Source organism: Psammomys obesus, unplaced genomic scaffold, assembly GCF_907164565.1.
Source record: "Psammomys obesus unplaced genomic scaffold, mPsaObe1.curated_primary_1811, whole genome shotgun sequence".
In the NCBI taxonomy this organism is placed as follows: Eukaryota; Metazoa; Chordata; class Mammalia; order Rodentia; family Muridae; genus Psammomys; species Psammomys obesus.
In genome coordinates, this window is record NW_026587032.1 from 376,756 (window position 1) to 393,807 (window position 17,052).

Below are 17,052 nucleotides of genomic sequence, written 5' to 3' on the forward strand. Positions count from 1 at the left end.
TTTAGAATAAAAGTTCCATTGGGCTCAGGACTTTGTCCCCATTGCTATTGGAACAGAGTAAGCACAGAGATGCTGGGAATTGACCGACATCCTCTGCTGAATAAAAGAGGAAACTGTGGCTCACAAGCTTCTGAAACACAGCAGGGAAGAAGGCGTCTCAAAGAGGGAAGCGAGCCCGCAGGGGAGTTGTGACCCTACTAGCATCCTGGAGATGCCTAGTGGTATCTCGGAAGCCTGGGTGGTCCTGGCCCCACGCGGAAGTCGCGGGGGCGAGAAGTTGAATGAGCCCAGCTTGGGGCGAGGAGCCAGAGCTGAAGAATCCGATCCCTAGCCGGCAGGACCTCACAAGCTTTCTAGAACGCCCCAGGCTTTCCCACTTCCTCTCGCAGGAGCCTCACCATCAAGCAGGGTGTGAACAAAGCTGGCTTCTGCCAGAACCTGGGGCAGCTCACATTTAGGCTTTTGAACCTTTGTGTCTTTCTCATGATGTGGCCGTTCTGTGTTATTTCACTGTTTTTTGCTGTGCATGAGTTTTCTTATTTGATTGAGTCTATGGTCCTTTCCTCATTCAGGTTTGACTTTTGGGTTTTGTTGGAGATTGCTTCAAAATGGAATGGCCAAAAGCTGTTTCTCAATATTTTCTTTTGGGCCAATTTTCTAGGATTTTTTTTTCCGTTATAGACCTGGCTGGCCTCGGACTCACAAATTCACAGAGATCGCCTGCCTCTGCCTCACTGAGTGCTGGAATTACAGGCGTGCGCCACCATGCTCGGGCTTTTATTTTTCCAAAAAGAATGAAAAAAAAAAAAAATCAAAGCTAGGGGAGAAACTTCAGTTGGTAAAGTGTTTGCCATGCCAGCTTGAGGACCTGAGTTCAATCCCTGGCGCCCATTTAAAAAAAAAAAAAAAAAAGTGCTTGAAATGCTAGGACTGGAGAGGCAGAGGTAGGTAGATCCCTGGGTCTTGATAGCCAGCAAGCATAGCTGAGTTAGTGAGCCACAGATTCAGAGAGAGGGACTGAAGAATGTCCTCAGTGTTGACCTACACACAGACACACTGGAAAACTTCAATTTTTTAAGAGAGTGCAGATTGTAGCCTACTTTGGCCCATAGTCAGAAGCCACGCCAAGCAGCTCTGGTTAAACTGTGTTCCTTCCTTAGGCTTTCCTTTCGTTCCATCATTCTGCAAAAACAGGATTTATTTCTGGATCTCCAACCTCCCCATGTAAGTGTGAATTTACTTTTATACCATTTTCCTATTGTTTTTCTTCTTGTTGCATAATAAGATATATGAAAGATATGTAATTAAATACCCCCTCATTAAAAAAAAAAAAAAAAAAAAGACAAACCCTACAAGATTTTCGAGAAGGTAAATACTGTGGAGGTTACACATGGTATAACAGACTTACATTCAGGCAAAACACTCACATGTGTAAAAATAAAATCCTGTTAAAAAGTGAAAATGTGAGCTGGGTGGTGGAGGTGCTTCAAAATGGACCGACCATGGAGGCCACGGAGAGTTAAGCACCCAGAGACAAGGCAGCTCCTGAAGCATGGTGTGGCCTGCATCGCCCCGGGAACATGCCCGCATGCTCAGAACCTCCTACTCTCAGGCAGGCTCTCTCCCCTCCCCCTTTCTTCCTGTTCTCCTGCCTTATCTGCCCCACGGAGGCCTCGGTTGACCCCATGTCACTATGTTTAAGATCTTCTGGATTATCTCGTCGCTGTTAAAAACAAACAAACAAACAAACAAACAAACCCTCTATTTTATGTGTGTAGGTGCTTTCCCTTCAGGTATGTCTGTGCATCTTGTCCATCAGTGCTTGTGGAGGCCAGAAGAGGGCATCTGATTCCCCAGGACTGGAGTCACAGGTGGTTGTGATTGTGAGCCACCTTGTGGGTGCTGGGAATAGAACCCAGGTCCTCTGGAAGAGCAGCCAGTGTTCTTCCATTAAGCCAGCTCTCCAGCCCTGTGTCTTCATCATCCCCTGCCAGGCCCTGCTATCCAGAAGAGCACTCTCTAATGTAGACATGTCTCCACCCTCCACCGGGGTAAAAACTTTTATCTTTCACACCTGTGAACTGCATTTGGCCCTTGGTCTGGATAGTGGCTCAGTGCTACAGCCTTGAATGGCACTGACATGATTTAGAACCAGTGCCCATGAATGGCTCAGAACCAAAACATTCCCCAGGCCCTTACCTTAAAGCCATCCGTCCTAGACAGTGGAAGAGTCTGGTCACCCTTACTTTCATATTCTACCCCTCTCACACCTACCCTCTCAGGCTGGAGCTAGAGCAGTTTGAAGGAAAATGGAGGCCACCCTTGCTCCCCCTGATTTGGCAATGCTCACAGCTCAATGGAGTCAGGCAAGGTAACAGCAGTGTAGAAAAGCCTGGTGGAGACAGGAGGGGAGAGGCTCTGCACAGGATCCTTTTCTCTGAGAAGCAAAGATCCAAGTACTGGCTACCTGTGTGTGATATCATGAACACAGGGCTCCACAAGGAGCCCCAGCTACCTTCCCAGACAAGCCCAGAACCTACTCAGCCCCCCCCCCCACTTCATTCATTCCCCAAAGGCTCCAGAAAATACAATCTCCTCTTCCTGAAGACTTTGGTTTGTGCCAGGACAGCCTAGAGTGGCCTGTCCAAAAAGCCAAGATCTGCTGCCAAGATCACTGAAGCTCTGAGATCTTGGAGGACTGTCAGTATGAAGAGACAGGCTAAGAGGAAAAAGCACTGAGTGAACATGAGGGATCCCAGGCAGAGCGCTGGGAATAGTAAATAGTGAGGTGCTCACTGGATTTCCACATAAACTGGCAGGGCCAGGGGTCCTCCAGAGGCAACAGGGATGGGCTTCTCCAGTAGCTGTGACAGTGACTTCTATGACCAGCTGGCCCCAGAGCCACCCAGCCTGCTTGGGGACCAGGGAACTGGTTTGCCGAGCAAGGATGAGCTAACAAGAGATCTAGTTCTGGGCTGCCCTCCCCCTCTACAGCTGGGCCTGGCCTTGGTTTCTGGCACCACTGCCAAGTTTTGGTACCGCCCACCCACCCCCGCTGGCTCTACTGGCCAGCCCAGGTTGTAATTGCTGGGTGGGGAGCTGCACTTGTGGAGTGGGTACACCAAAAGGTGGGCACGTGGGCACCTGGCCCGACTGGCTCCGGGCCCTGGGGAGGAAGTAACTCAGACTTCAGGCTAACACCTGACTCGTTAGGGGAAGACTTTCCTGGGACCCAGCAGCCCAGAGACTTGCATTTGTAGGGACATATGAAATGAAGGGGAATATCACCGTCTGTGGGGACTAGCTTGCCTAGCCACCCAGGAGCTGGCTTCAAAGGCCAGGGCCCCAAACACACCCCCCTGGACACACCTGCCACTCACAGATCATAAACACAGCATCCCTACAACAGACAGTTCACACACCCAATCCTCCACCCTAAAAAAGGTGGGGTGTGTCAGTCAGCTCAGGTGTCACAGCCCACAGCTGGTCATCTAAACCCTGGCACCTACTTGCTGGACCTCCAGGCTCACAGGCACGGCCTGAGAGCTAGAGCTGTGTGACAGAACTCGAAAAAGGATTCTTGAATGGTTCCAAGGAAGGGAATGGAGGCAAATAAATAGCTGTGTTCAGTTGGGCAGGTGGATCTCTGTGAGTTCAAGGTCAACATGTCTATATATTAATTTCCAGGACAACTAGAGTTACATAGAGATCCTGTCTCAAAAATCAAAACAAAATGGCTAGTATCTCCCCTAGAGCAGGGAAGCACACTGAATTTGCCTTGTGTCACCAAGACCAGAAAGACCCAACAAAGCTATATATTCTAGGCATATACAGTAAGTCTGCAGTAGCTATTCCCATGATGCATCTGTAACAAAGCGGTTTCTCTGTAGAGGAAGGGAGCCCAAAGCAGAAGCACAGGTGTACAATCCCAGCATTTAGCAGGCAGGGGCAGGAGAAGTTTGAGTCCAAGGCCAGCCTGGGCTTCACTGGGAGAGTCTGTCTAAAACAAGGAAAAAGCAAGCAGGCAGGCTAAGGTGTAGCAGAGGTCTATAATTGCAATACTTGAGCAGCAGATTCCTTCAAGGCCAGCCTGGTGTACACACTGAGTTCCATGCTGGTCTGGCCTACACAGCAAAACCCTGACTCAAAGGAAAAAAAAAAAAAAAAAAAAAAAAAGGCAGGTAAGAAGGCAGAGAAGGTGTCAGCTTTGTCACTAACCCAAGAAGAGCAAAGCCCATAGGATGCACGACACTGCTAAGGTAGGGGTGGCTGAGAGTTACAGGGGTCAGCCATCAGCTTCAGCTGGGAAGCAGAGATCTAAAAGGTCAGTTTTGAGGCCAGGTGCAGAATGAGGGACTCCTTCCCCTTTCTGGAGCACAAACCAGATCTTCTGCATAAACAAAATATCCACAGGCCTCTACTGCCTATGGAAATGACCCACAGTTCCTGCACCTGCCTCTGGCCCCATGCCATGGAGGGAGGGGCATGCCACTGCTGGAGTGGCAGAGCCCACGGGAGCTTTTACATGTTACAGAGGAAGCTGCCTTGAGCTAGCTCCAAACCCAGCAGCTGCCTAGGCGCCCAGAGTCCAGACATCCCACCAGAAAAACACTTCATGCTCTGCTAATGCCTCAGTCGACCAATCCTTTTGTTCCCCTGGTATTGTTTCTTCTCAGACATCCGATGGTGTGGAAGAAAGGGGTTGCAGCCCACACAGCAGCTCAGGGCTGTGTGGTATGGAAGCAAGGAATAGCATTCCTCTGTTTTCCAACACTGCAAGGGCAGAGGCTGCACAGGGCACTTCATTCCACCACCAAGACTGTGGAAGGAACCCGGCCTAGGTCTAAAGCCTGGAACACTGACCATCCAGAAGCCCCTTGACTCAGGCCAAGGACAATGTTATCAACTGGGCCTCCTCATAGAAAATGTGCTTTTATTCTGGAGGAGGCCAATCTTCCCACCCCTGGCTCCCTCCATGGAGGTCAAGACCTCAAGCCAGGTCTCCAGCCCCCCTCTCTCGCTCCTGCCCTTCTGCATCCTGGGGCCGAGGCCTGGATGGCTCCAACCTACTTTACTGGGCCACACCCACCTTTGGGAGCAGGGCTGGGCCCTACCCAGGTGTTTCTCTGCCAGCAAGACTTCACCATAGCTTCTGGAGCAGGCACCCTATCCAGCCCATTGCCCACTGGAGCTCTCCTCTGGGTAGGCCTCCCATCCCTGAACTGGCCTCTACAGAATCTGCCTCTGACCAGTGCAAGGAAGGAGCCTGCCAATTCAGGGTATCTTCTGCCGGTGTGCCTGCTGTCAGCACACTTGGCTAAGCCTCAGATCTTGGAAGACTCAAGCCGGGGACTCCAGGATGTAGGAGGCTCCCGCAGCACCCGCAGCTCCTGCTCGAGCGCCTGGTTCCGGCGGTACATGTCCATGTAGCCCCCTTGGATTTCTCGCTGGTAGCGCAGCACCCTCTCCTTCTCCTCCTGCCAAGTCTGCCTCTCCTGCTCGAAGCGCAGCGCCTGCTCCTGGCCACGAAGCCGTTCCTGCAGCAGCTCTGCCCGAAGCTGCTCGGCCCCTTCCCTGGCTTCACTGCCTCCCGCCTCCCCCAGCAGTCCCCTGCTCTTGCAGTCATCCGTCTCACAGCTGCCTGGGGCTTCCTCCCGAGGCGCCTGCTCTTGAAGGCTGCGCACGGCCTCCCGCAGCCGGGCCAGCTCAGCGTCCTGAGCCTGGGCTTGTGCCCGGCTGCCCCGAAGTTGCGTCTTTAGACTGAAGATCTCAGCCAGCTTCTGGGCCAGCTCTGCCTGGGCTTCCCGGAGCTGCTGTTTCAACAGACTAATCTCGGCAGTCTTCTGGCACACCTGGGGGAAGAGACAAACTGTGAGCAAGGGCCAAACTCCGGAAGACACTGGGGCCAGCTGCGGGAGGGAGGCAACAGAGTACCGGTCCAAGACAATGCGACAGGAGGCGATGCCTCCGATGGCGCCCTACCTCCCATCGGGCTTCTTCCTCCGGCCGGGCACTGGGGTCAGCCTCCGTGTGGGGACCAGATGTCCGCGGCTCCGGGGCCAGGCCTTGCTGAGCCCGGAGCTCCTTGCGCAGTCGCCGCTGTTCCTGTTGGGCCATAAACAGCTGCAGCTGGAGGTTGCGCTCGCTGCGCTCAGCTTTCTGGGCCACCTCGTGCAGCCGTTCCACATACAGGCGCTTCAGCTCGGACAACCACAGCCGCTGGCGCTCCTCTAGCACCTGCAGGGGGGAGGAACCGGTGAGCGGTGGGCACAGCCTCACTCAGATTTCCAGCTTGGCCTGAACCCTAATAACAATGCTCGCTTGTGCCCACAGCCTGCCACCATTGATGACTTTCATGCCTAGGCCACAGGGCCCAACGTCCTGACCGCGTGTGTTTCACACCTGAAGAGGCTCTCCACAGAGGGTGTTTGTAATACACGGTCCTCGCAGAAACTGTCTCTCTCCTTCCTACACAATTTCCAGGCAGGACCAAAGTGACACCCATCCCTGACATGTAGTTGAAGGACAGCAAAGACTAGACTTCTTGCTTTTCAGTGCTGAGAAGTGAACTTCTCATGTGAGGCTAGAACTCCACCACTGAGCTACCCTGCCAGTTTACAGGTGTCCTTTTCATCTCTCTTTAAGCTCAATGGGAGAAAGGCCACCATGCGGGGGAGGGGGGGGAATAAATTCCCATCTCACTGTTCTGCTCCTATCCTCTGCTGCCTCTATGCAGCCAGACCCCAACATCATACCGTGCTCAGGCCTTGCTCATAGTTTGCCTCAACCCCAAGCTGTCCAGATGTCAGAGATTAATCTGGCCTATAGACCAACGCCAAGGGACAAACCAGTCCAGGGCAGGGGCTCCTTCACCTGAGTAAAGGGGTTAGAGACATCCTGGTCACTGAGGTCCCTCTTGAGTTCCTCACAGGTGTCAGGCAACACAGCTATCTCCTCACCAGTGGGGCAGGAGAACTCATACGGAGGAGGCGGCTCAGGCAGGCAGCTCAGTACAGCCAGAGGTCCAGACTCCTTGGGGCTCCTCGGAGCGCGGTCCAGCGAGCCTCCAAGGTGATTAATGTGGCCCAAGGAGGAGCTGAAGGGGCTCGGGCCTGTGCCTGGACTACGGCCAAAACTACCCCCGCTGGAAGAGTCCGACAGGCTGGGCTCGGGGCCACCTTCGTCTAAGCTGAGGGCGTGAAGCAGCTGGGCACGAGCCTGACTGGCCTGAGGCCCGGGGCTCAAGGGTGGGTGACAGGCCAGCGTGTGCAGACTGCCATTGCTTCGCCACAACTTCTGGCCCTTGTGGGCTGCCAGGCTCTGCATGGACAGGAAGCCTTTCCCAGTGCCCGTAGCAGGCTTGAATACAGACGGTCGAATTCGGCACTGTCAGGAAGAGAATGCGGGCGTGAGCAAGGTCCAGTTGGCTGCTTTTTTTCTGCCTACCTGATCTTCCCAAAGACTCTAGGGATCCCCCCTCTGAGAATACAGGGTACATGTCACAGGGGGGGCAGTGGTCAAGCTTCAGGACGGCCCGTATGGATCAGACTTCCCACAGCTCAGCCTGCCCTGGCCTACGGTCAGGGCCTCCCTGACCACCCCGGCGTCCCAGTCTCTGGGTTGGGCCCAACCCCCATAACAGAGATGTACCTTGTCAAAGCGACCCCGCTCAGGCAGGGAAGTCTTACTGAAGTCACCGGCCCGGGGATGTTCCCGGTAGTAGAGGGTGGCATAGTCCGGCTCGTTCTGAGGGGCTCGCTTGGTGGCCTTGCCGTCCTTCTTGGGGAGATGCAGGTAGCTGAAGAGCTCACGCTGGCCCAAGCCTTTGCGGAGGAGCCCATCAGGCTGCCGGGAACCCCGGGACCCAGCTAGCGCAGCCCGAAGTTCTTCAGGGGAAAAGTCCTGCCGTTCCAACAGGCTGCCTACGCTGCCCATGGCAATGCCAGCAGGGCCCGGGGCTGTGGCCATGAAGGGTCAACAGGGCACCGGCAGCTGATTCTGGGAATCAGAAGGCTCCATTAGTGGCAGATGGGCACTCGGCTCCAAGTTCCCAGATGCACTAAAACTAAACACTCGCCATCTGTTAGCTCTCCCGTCCGCCCAGGCCCATCCGCAGCTATGTGTTAACAGAATGGGAGTCACAGCACGGCAAAAGCGAGAGCATGTTGAACGCTGTGTCAGACAGTCTCAGGAACAGGAAATGGGGCTTCTACTGGGACAAGTAAAGGAACAGCTCCCAGTTAGGGGTCTGGGGGTGGGATGTAGAGGCAAGGCAGGAAAGGGGAGGCCCTCAAGTGGAACAGGGACCCTCTTTCTAGAACTTAGCCAGCAAAAGGTGGACTCCGGTTCTGTCTGACCCTTGACCTTGCTTACTTCTGACAGGCTCTCCACCAAATTTGTGGAATGGGAGAGCAAGCACAGCCAACCAGGACTGGAGGAGGTCTGTTCCTCCAGCTTTGAGGGAAGAGGGAAACCCAGGGTCAGAAGTCCCCCAGGGAAACATCTGGAGTGGGTGAGGTTGGGGGCAGTGGAATACAGTGGGAGGGATACAAACAGGAAGGGCCCAAGGGGAGGAAGGATGGTGATACACACAGGAAGGGCCTAAGGGGAGGAACAATGGCTTCTGTTTCCGGAACAGGTGTTCAGGTCTAGGCAGAGAAGAGGCGGCCAGGCTGTGTAATGCCACTGTGTTCTGTTGTAAGCTTTCACCAGCCGGGTCCACAGAACCTGGGCTGGAAGCCAGCAGCTTAGCCACGCTTAAGCTGGGGGAGCCTTGCCTTCCTCAGGACCAGAAAGGCAGTGATGGACAGCGTTATCACATAGGGATGCCGAGAGGATGGGGTGAATAACGTTAGCAGGCATCCAGTCCAGGTCTGGCCTGAAGCCAGTCAACACAGAACACCAGAGGCTCAGCTTAATCACTCCAAGTCCACACGGAGGGCCCAGGCTTAGGGACTGTCTCCCACATGTTTCTGGGGCCCAACCACTGGTGCGTGTGCCACACCCATTGCCCAGCAAACAACTGGCAGTGAATGGTACCTTTTCTGCTCCCCACCCACACACAGCTGCTCCCAATGCCAAGCAGATGCCAGGCAGGCAGGCTGCATCTGGGAGTACCCACCACTACCCACCCAATATGCTTCCGGGATACCCACTCCCACCCCTAACAATGGTGGTTAGGAGGCTCCATCCTCAACCGTTTCCAGGTTTTGTGTTTGTGAAAGACAAAGTGCTCGCCGGGAGAGGGACAGCAGCCTGGTCTCCTCCCCCACTCTACAGCCCTGAACTGCACACTGCACCCTATGCAAAAATATTTAAAAAAAAAAAAATTAAAAAAAAAATGAGGTAGCTCTTTTCTGAGTAACTTTTTGTTTGTTTGTATTTGTTTTTCTAGGCCGGGGGTTTCTCTGTATAGCTCTGGCTGTCCTTGAACTCCCTCTGTAGACCAGGCTGGCTTTGAACTCATAGACAACTGTTTGCCTCTGCCTCCCAAGTGCTGGGTGGGGTGCAGGTCTGAGTTTGGACACCCAGCCCAGACCCACATGAGCTGTCATACCCTGCTAGGGATGTCACAAATCATGTAAACTCAAGACTCAGCCAAGTTAAGGGACTACTGGGCTGGCACTCCTACAGCAGCACGGCACTTTGCTGGAGTTTCAACGAGACTATGGCTACAATATCCCTTCTTTGTTAAAAATTAATTAATTAAAAAAATTTTTTTGAGACAGCGTTGGGATCAAAGTTTCACGCCACCGCTGCCCAGATCAGTATTCTCCTTTTGAAAGGTAAGCTCTTGGAGCCCAAAAAAGATGGAATGGAGGTTACAGAACTGGTCAAAACGAGGACTCATGGGATCCCAACACCAGGGCTGGCAAGCGTCTAGGGGGACTCAGGATGTCACCCACAGCCAAAAGAATTAAGAGTTGGTCCGATTGCCTTCCTGTTCGGGCGTTGGGTGGCCTTGACAAGCCCACGCAATGAGAAAGCACTGCATGCGAAACGTTCTCTTGCCACTGAAGGAAAAAGCTCTAGTCTCTAGCCATCCCCTTCCTGCTCCGTAGGAGAACCGAGATGCCTGTCCCTGCATCATCTTGGCCTGCCTTCCTTACCTCCATCAGGATAACTGGCAAGTGGCAATAGGGGCAGCAAAAGGGCTATATGGCCAGGGGCTGGGGACATTACCAGATATGCCTACCTCACCCCAAACACACACCTCACCTTCCCCTGTGCAAATACTCACTTCCGGGCTCCTGAGAAACAACAGACACTTTGTGGTACAAAACTAAAGGGTCTCAGGGATGAACAGGCATAGCCACAAGCCACAACTATGAAAATGGCTTCATACAGAACAGGGTGTCAGGGCAACCGTCCCGTAGAGAAATGTATGCCTGACAACACAGTGACGGCAGCTGTTTCCCAACAGCGGGGACAAGGTCACCCACCATCCACCCACCCAGACTCGGCCTCACGTTGCGCTGTCTACCCCACCTGAGGGGCTGAGGACCTAGGCCACCCAGGTCTCAGTCTGGAGGGAAACCCTCTTCCTCAAGAACCCAACCTACCTCAGACCCTCCCCCAACACGCACATTCCTTCCCGTTGCTTAGGAGCCTTGGGATTGCCTGCTTAGGCCAGGGCAGCTAGCTGTGTGGGCTCTATGGCCAGTGTTTGGTGGGGGGTGGAGGAGAGAGCTAGCAAGTGCCTCACGACCTCTGGGAGACCAGAGTAGAGCAGAAAAGGGGGAGGGGAGCTCCACCAAATGCCAGGGCCGTGCTGCCACTGCAGGGTGCCTAATCTTGATGCCCAGGGCTCTGTAAGGAGCTCAAAACATTACTCAGCTGGCCACAGCAGTACCCCTTCAGCCTGACTCCCTCTGCCCCCAAGATTAGCCAGCAGTGCAGAAAGCCCTAAAGAGGTACAGAGGGATACACAGTGGAACACCCCAACACCGGACCCTGGGTGCCTCTTCAAAACACACGCAGGAGGGGTCCAGGAGATAAAACGATGTGACCAAGGTCATGTTCAGCGGCATGGAAGGAAGTGCCCTGGGATCCCTAGATGCAGCTTTCCCTGCATTTCCTTTGGGTTGGGACACCTCACTCTCCATGAGTACTTGTCAGCATTAACTGCCATCAGACCCATCAGGGTGCGCGCGCACGCTGCGGGGGGGGGGTGTCACACCACCTGCTGGGGGGGATCAGCCCTGAGGGGTGTGTCCGCAGCTGCCCCAGAGGAATGAGACTGGAATGTCCCAACTCCAAAAATGGGGACAGCCTGAGAGGCGACAAGGGGGGGGCGGTGGCAGGTGTGTGTACCCTGCCCCCTCTGCATTATTATCCCGCTTCGCTGCGTTTCTCAGCTCTTCTATTTCAGTATGTCACATCATCTCCACAGTAGATGGTGGAGACAGACAGGGCAGAAAGGACCCTACCTACAGATAGGGAAACTGAGGCTTAGGAGGAGGAAATGAGCTATCCTTAATCCCACTCTGATGGCCGATCTGGATTCCCACAGTAAAGCCCTCTGTACTACACCCAGCCGTCCCAGCTAGGGGTCACCTTCCACCGGCATCCTCTGCTGTCTATGTGGCCTGCCCAGCCCCCATGCTTGTTTCTCCCAAGGGCATCTACAGCTAGGCTGGGTGGGATGGAATTTAGCCCCCTCCCAAGGACCTCTGCTGTCAGCCCTGGGGGAAGAGGGTAGGAAGAGATAGTGGAAGTGGCCCGGTTTAGGGACTCTGAGCTCTGGAAACTGCTAGAGGCGGTGTCAGGAGCTGGCTGGTCGCTTTCATTCACAGTCTCGCACATACACACCCACACGCAGCCAGCCGGCAGAGGAGCCCTGCTTGGGAGAGCCTGGAAGGAGGCAGATCACCAGGTCCAGGAGGGCCTTCCCTCTCGGCTGCTCCCTCCCAAGGACAGACATGCCCAGCCTGTACCTTTGGGGTGGGGATGTTCCAGGCCCCCTTCTGAATACAGCCGGGGTCCCGAGCCTCACTTTTGTAAAAGGCTGGCTGGGGTCAGGACAGACTGGGACAGTGTCCCACACCTCGGGAATGTCCCCTATCCGCAGGTTTTCAGTTGAGGACCAGACAGGGTAGGGGGCTGGGGCAGGAAGAGGGTACCCTGAGGGCAAAAGCAGGTGAGCGGTGTCCCTGGGAAGGTGGCAGAGAAGACAGGTTGGCCACCCCGGTGGAAACTGCGCCCAAGAAGGCAGTGGAGGAAGCGAGGGATCCCAGACTTGCCGGAGGCCCCCGAGCTACCCAGGGGGCGGAGTAGGGTGCACGTCTCCCGCCCGCCATCTGTGGGGCCTGCCTGGAGCTGGTGCAGGGGGCGGAGGCCGAGGTCAGACTCCTGCGCCAAGGGCGCCTGCCCTCCTAGCTGCGGCGCAGGGGTCCGGGGCGATGCTCCACAGAAAGCGTATTTACAGGTCAGCCTTGTGCGCGGTAGGAGGACCCCGGGGCGCACACCGCATCCTGCCACCCCCCCACCGGGGTCCTAGAACCACCTCGGCGACCCGCCCTGCCCTTTTACCATGCTGGCGCCGCGGATCCCAGGGCGCGCTGCAGTGCTCAGCTCAGTCTCGAACCTTTCTCCTCCCAGGCTCTTCGGGCGGGCGCGGGAGCCTGATCGGCGGGCAGAGGACGCGCTGGGCGACACCGGTCTGCTGGCCCCAGAGACGGAGGGAAAACCCGGCCTGACTCACCCGCGCCGCGCGAGCCCCAGAGCCCAGCCCGGCCCCCGGATGTGGGGGGCGGGAACCGGCGCCGCCCCCGAGCGACCTGAACCCCGCCCCGGCTCGCGGGTGCAGCCGGCCCGGGTCCCCAGCTAACTGCGCCGGGAGCTGCGGCCACCCCGGTGCGCGCTCACGTTCGTGCAGCAGCTCCGCAGACCCCGGCCCGGACGAGCATCCAGCACGCGCGCCGCCGGCTGCTCCTCCTACTCCAGCTCCGAGACTCGCCCGCCTCTCCAAGAACCGGCTTCCAAACTGGCGCGCTGGGTTGGGTTGGTCACGTCTGTGCCCAGGTAAGCACCACTTTCCTCCTTTGAGACTAAACCCAAGAAGGCTCTGAGAGCCGGAGAGGTGTAGTCCGCGTCTCCAGTGGTTAGCAGCTGGACTGGGCGCGGGACTTTTATTTTGGAGAGAGTTTTTTCCGAAGCCTAGGGGTGGCAGGTTCAGATGCCTTTAGGGGCCAGACCGATAACGTAAATGAGTCATCTGCGATGGGTAAGGCAGTAGGAGCGCGGAAGACAGAAGGCTGGACACCAGAGCACGTTCAAGATCAAGAAGTTAGAGCACCTTTTCTTCCTTAAAAAGTTGAACACAGATGGTGTGGAGTGTTAGGGGTGTGTGTGTGTGTGTGTAGAGATAGCTCAGAGGTTGAGAGCCCTTTGCTGCTCTAGGAGAGGACCCGGGGTTGGTGTCCAGCACCCACGTGGAGTCTCACAACTCCAGTTCCAGGGGATCCAGTGGCCCCCTCTGACCTCTAGGGACACTTCACGCACGTGGTGCACATTTACTCACGCAGGCATATATACATAAACATTCTTTTTAAGATTAGAAAAAAAAGAAAGTAAGTAAGTTAAACACGGAGTTAGACTATGACACCTAGCAGTTGCCTTCCTGGGTACGCGGCCAAAGGGACCAGATGCTCACAGCAGTGCTGTGCTTAGTATTTCAAAAGGAGGAAACTCGACAAACCCTCCGGCAGTTAATGATCACTAGTGTGGTCCGCCCACACAGTGGAATATTATTTACCACAGAAAAGGAATGAGTGCCACCCCGTGCTACAACCCTTGATAAGAGTGAAGAGTGAAGCCAAGTCAACGAAACCACCCGCAAAAGGCCACATGTGGGGTGACTGCACTGTTGTGAAACAGGTAAACCCTTGTGGATAGTCTGCAGATTAGTGCCAGAAACTGCAGAGAGGGAGAAGTGGGAATGTTCCTTACTAGTTGTGGGGCTCCATCTTGGTGTCAGGTGGTGGTTGCAGCACTTTCCTTTTAAAATGTCTCAGAGGGGGCTGGAGAGATGGCTCAGAGGTTAAGAGCACTGGCTGCTCTTCCAGAAGTCCCAAGTTCAATTCCCTGCAACTACATGGTGGCTCACAACCATCTAGAAGGTCTACATGCAGACAGAGCATTGTATACATAAATAAACAAATTTTTTAATGTCTTAGAGGGCTTGGGGTGTGGCTCAGTGGTAGAGCATGTGCTCAGAGCCTGTGTGGGGACCTGGGTTCAATTCCCAGTACCCTAAGTTAAAGTGGATAATTACTTTTTTTTTTTTAAGATTTATTTATTATGTATACAGTGTTCTGCCTGCTTGTATGCCTGCACACCAAAAAGGGGCAGCAGATCTAGTTATAGATGGTTGTGAGCCACCATGTGGTTGCTGGGAACTGAACTCGAGACCTCTGGAAGGCAGTGCTCTTAACCTCTGAGACCAAAAATGGATAATTCTTTATCAGGCAAAACAAGTTCTCTTAAACAAGGAAACATTACCTGTGGCCCAACAGGTACCAGTTTGCAGCCTCTGCTTTCGATTCTACCATTGGCAATTTCTTTTTTTTAATTATTATTTTATTTACATTGGTGTTCTGCCTCCACCTATGTCTGTGTGAGGGTGTCAGATCCCCTGGAACTGGAATCCCAGACAGTCGTGGGCTGCTATGTGATTGCTGGGATTTGAACCCACGTCCTTTGGAAGAGGAGCCAGTGCTCTTAACCGCTGAGCAATCTATCCAGCCCTGATTGGCAGTTTCTTGAGCCACCATGTGGGTGCTGGGGAATTGAACTCAGGACCTCTGAAAGAACAGTCTGTTCCTAACTTTTGGGCCATCTCACCAGACCCTTGGCAATTTCTTAACAATGGATTTTCTCTTTAAGAAAAGTCCTAAAATTTCTCTAATATTTAAAACTTTCAAAAAAATTATATTTAAAACTTCAAAAAAAAAATTGAAACCAGGAGCAGTGGCGCATGCCTGTAATCCCAGCACTCAGGGAGGCAGAGGAGGCAGGATCTCTGTGAGTTCACAGGCAGCTTGCTCTACAAAGCAAGTCTAGGATAGCCAAGGCTACACAGAGAAACCCTATCTTGAAAAAAAAAAAAGAAAGAAAGAAAGAAAGCTCATTCACAGCTACTCAAAATCTCAGTAGTTGGAGGACGGCAGGTGTATGGGGGGGGGCATTGCCTGAGACAGAGGAACGCTCATGGAAAGGACACACTTACCGTCTTCGGGACCAAGGAACGGCCTCTGTGGGTAAGTAGTCTAGCAGACACTCTGAAGTGTTTCTCTAGGAAGGTGCTGCTAAGGCCCGGAGCTGGGGAGATCTGCCCATGCTCAGATGCAGATGAGCTCTCTAGAGAGGCCAGGGTGCCAAAAGAGCCTCAGAGGTGGCACACAGGGGTTGGCCCAGAAGTGCCTCCTGGAACACGCGGCACAGCCTCTGCAGTGCTGCTGAGGGGGAGCTTGTGCACCGGGCTGGGCTGTGCGCTGTTCACACAAGCCATGCTTGCTGGTTGAAGCGGGGAGGAGGGGTTATAGCATCCAGGCAGAAGGGGTCTGTTAGCAGGGGAGACCGGAAATGTTCATGGGATGGGTATGAGGAATTGACCTGTCTTGGCAAGAACATTCTCGGGGAGAGAAGAGGTCAAAGCTAAGTTCTAAATTTTTGTTTATTTGTTTGTTTGAGACAGGGTCTCGTGGAGGGCAGGTTGCCCTTGAACTTGTTTTTGTAGCAGAAGATGGCTTTGAACCCATGATCATCCTGCTTTTCACATTCTAAATACTGGGATTACACGTGCCCCAGCTGTAAATACTTGCTGCCTGTTGTTGTGTGGTGTGTGTACATTTGCACACAGGTGGAGCTCGGAGGACAACTTCTTGAGGTCTGTTTCTTTCTTCCTTTACATGGGTTCTGGAGATCAAACTCAAGGCCTCAGGCTTGTACAGCAGAGACCTTGCCCATCTCAGCTGCCCCATCTGTAAGTGTTGATGGTGACTCCGGTTCAATAAGACCCAAGCCCACCTCCCTCCCCTTCCTGGACCCCTTTTTCATTTACAAATTTGATAATTTATCCAAGGCCTGGTTTCCTCCCGCCCCCTCCAGTGTTCTTTCCCTATCCCGGGCCTTCAGAGGAAAGTGGTGGTGGGTCTATCTCCGGCATCCCAGCAGGAAGGGCTGGATCAGACCCCTTCCCTCTGGGGCCCAGGGAGGTCAAGAATGAACGCAGGAGAGAATGAACGCAGGTCAGGAATGAACGCGGAGGCTCCTGGCAGAACAGAACACTCAGAATTGCCTCTTCAGGTAAGGATCCTGGCCGGGATGAAGAGCGAGGGGCTAGGGCAGAGGTAGAGAACAGCCAGCTTCCAGCCTTTGAAGAGAGATGTCAGTCAGGGCAGCAAGGGAAGGTCAGGCTACCTGTCCCCACCTTCTGTAAAGGCTAGAGCCTGCAGACTGCTCAGACCACTGTCCCGCCCCCCGGGGAGCTGGCCTTCCCTGGCCTGACAGTCGCGGCCAGGCTTTGGCACCCTTGCATACTGTTACTCTGCTCACCTTGATGGGGAATGGCAAAGCAGGCAGGACCAGCTGACCCTTTAGAGAAGTGCGCTCAGTTGCGATCCATTCCCCCTCTTCCCCTGGCACCCTCACGCCTTCCTCTGTGTGTTTTCAAGGCTAAAGCACAGGGTGTGTCATTGGACTCTTGGATGTTCTTGGTTCAGCCTTCTGCGGTGCAGGGGGAGCGCGTCATCTCCCTCCCTCAGAGTACGTCTCAGAGCGGGAGGGCCTGAAAGAGGGTCTGCCTCTCTGAGGTCTTTTGAGAAAAGCTGGGCAGGACAGAGGTGGGGGATCAGAGGCCGGCAGGAGGCCAGGCTGCCTTCCTCCCACTGAAGGTTTGCTTCCCAGCCTGGAAGAGCAGACCCATGCAGGCAGCCTGCCCCAGGGAGGGGGTGCACCCAGTGAACTCTGCCCACTTTTGGCTTCATCATGCAGACACACACACACGAGTCGCTTGTCCCCATGTTTCACAGCCCTTTGGATTTGGCATGC

The 17,052-nt window shown here is 54.3% G+C and overlaps 2 protein-coding genes across 2 annotated transcripts; one reads left to right on the forward strand and one right to left on the reverse strand.

Annotated features, from left to right (window-relative positions):
- Window positions 1–3,594: 3,594 nt before the first annotated feature.
- Window positions 3,595–12,665, reverse strand: N4bp3 (NEDD4 binding protein 3). Its single transcript, XM_055602854.1, has 5 exons — window positions 12,532–12,665; window positions 7,651–7,998; window positions 6,874–7,386; window positions 5,983–6,237; window positions 3,595–5,852 (listed from the first exon to the last, which is right to left on the reverse strand). The coding sequence occupies exons 2-5, from the start codon at window positions 7,966–7,968 to the stop codon at window positions 5,325–5,327; spliced, it is 1,614 nt and encodes a 537-aa protein (XP_055458829.1). The 5' UTR covers window positions 7,969–7,998; window positions 12,532–12,665; the 3' UTR covers window positions 3,595–5,324.
- On the forward strand, window positions 8,163–16,768 carry LOC129673126 (uncharacterized). The gene is made up of 7 exons (XM_055602834.1): window positions 8,163–8,221; window positions 8,383–8,512; window positions 10,062–10,126; window positions 12,601–12,659; window positions 12,809–13,023; window positions 13,762–13,878; window positions 15,698–16,768. The coding sequence occupies exons 1-7, from the start codon at window positions 8,163–8,165 to the stop codon at window positions 15,737–15,739; spliced, it is 687 nt and encodes a 228-aa protein (XP_055458809.1). The 3' UTR covers window positions 15,740–16,768.
- Window positions 16,769–17,052: the final 284 nt, after the last annotated feature.

Excerpts from the sequence above, each read along its gene's own strand:
- N4bp3 (XM_055602854.1), bottom strand. The coding sequence starts at position 7,968 with ATGGCCACAGCCCCGGGCCCTGCTGGCATTGCCATGGGCAGCGTAGGC. Across the intron at positions 6,238-6,873 it reads TCTCTAACCCCTTTACTCAG|GTGCTAGAGGAGCGCCAGCG; the intron begins GTGAAGGAGCCC and ends TCCCCCCTGCAG. Across the intron at positions 5,853-5,982 it reads AGGAAGAAGCCCGATGGGAG|GTGTGCCAGAAGACTGCCGA; the intron begins GTAGGGCGCCAT and ends CTCTTCCCCCAG.
- LOC129673126 (XM_055602834.1), top strand. The coding sequence starts at position 8,163 with ATGTTGAACGCTGTGTCAGACAGTCTCAGGAACAGGAAATGGGGCTTC. Across the intron at positions 8,222-8,382 it reads TGGGGCTTCTACTGGGACAA|GCTCTCCACCAAATTTGTGG; the intron begins GTAAAGGAACAG and ends TACTTCTGACAG. Across the intron at positions 12,660-12,808 it reads GGACGCGCTGGGCGACACCG|CCGGCCCGGGTCCCCAGCTA; the intron begins GTCTGCTGGCCC and ends TCGCGGGTGCAG.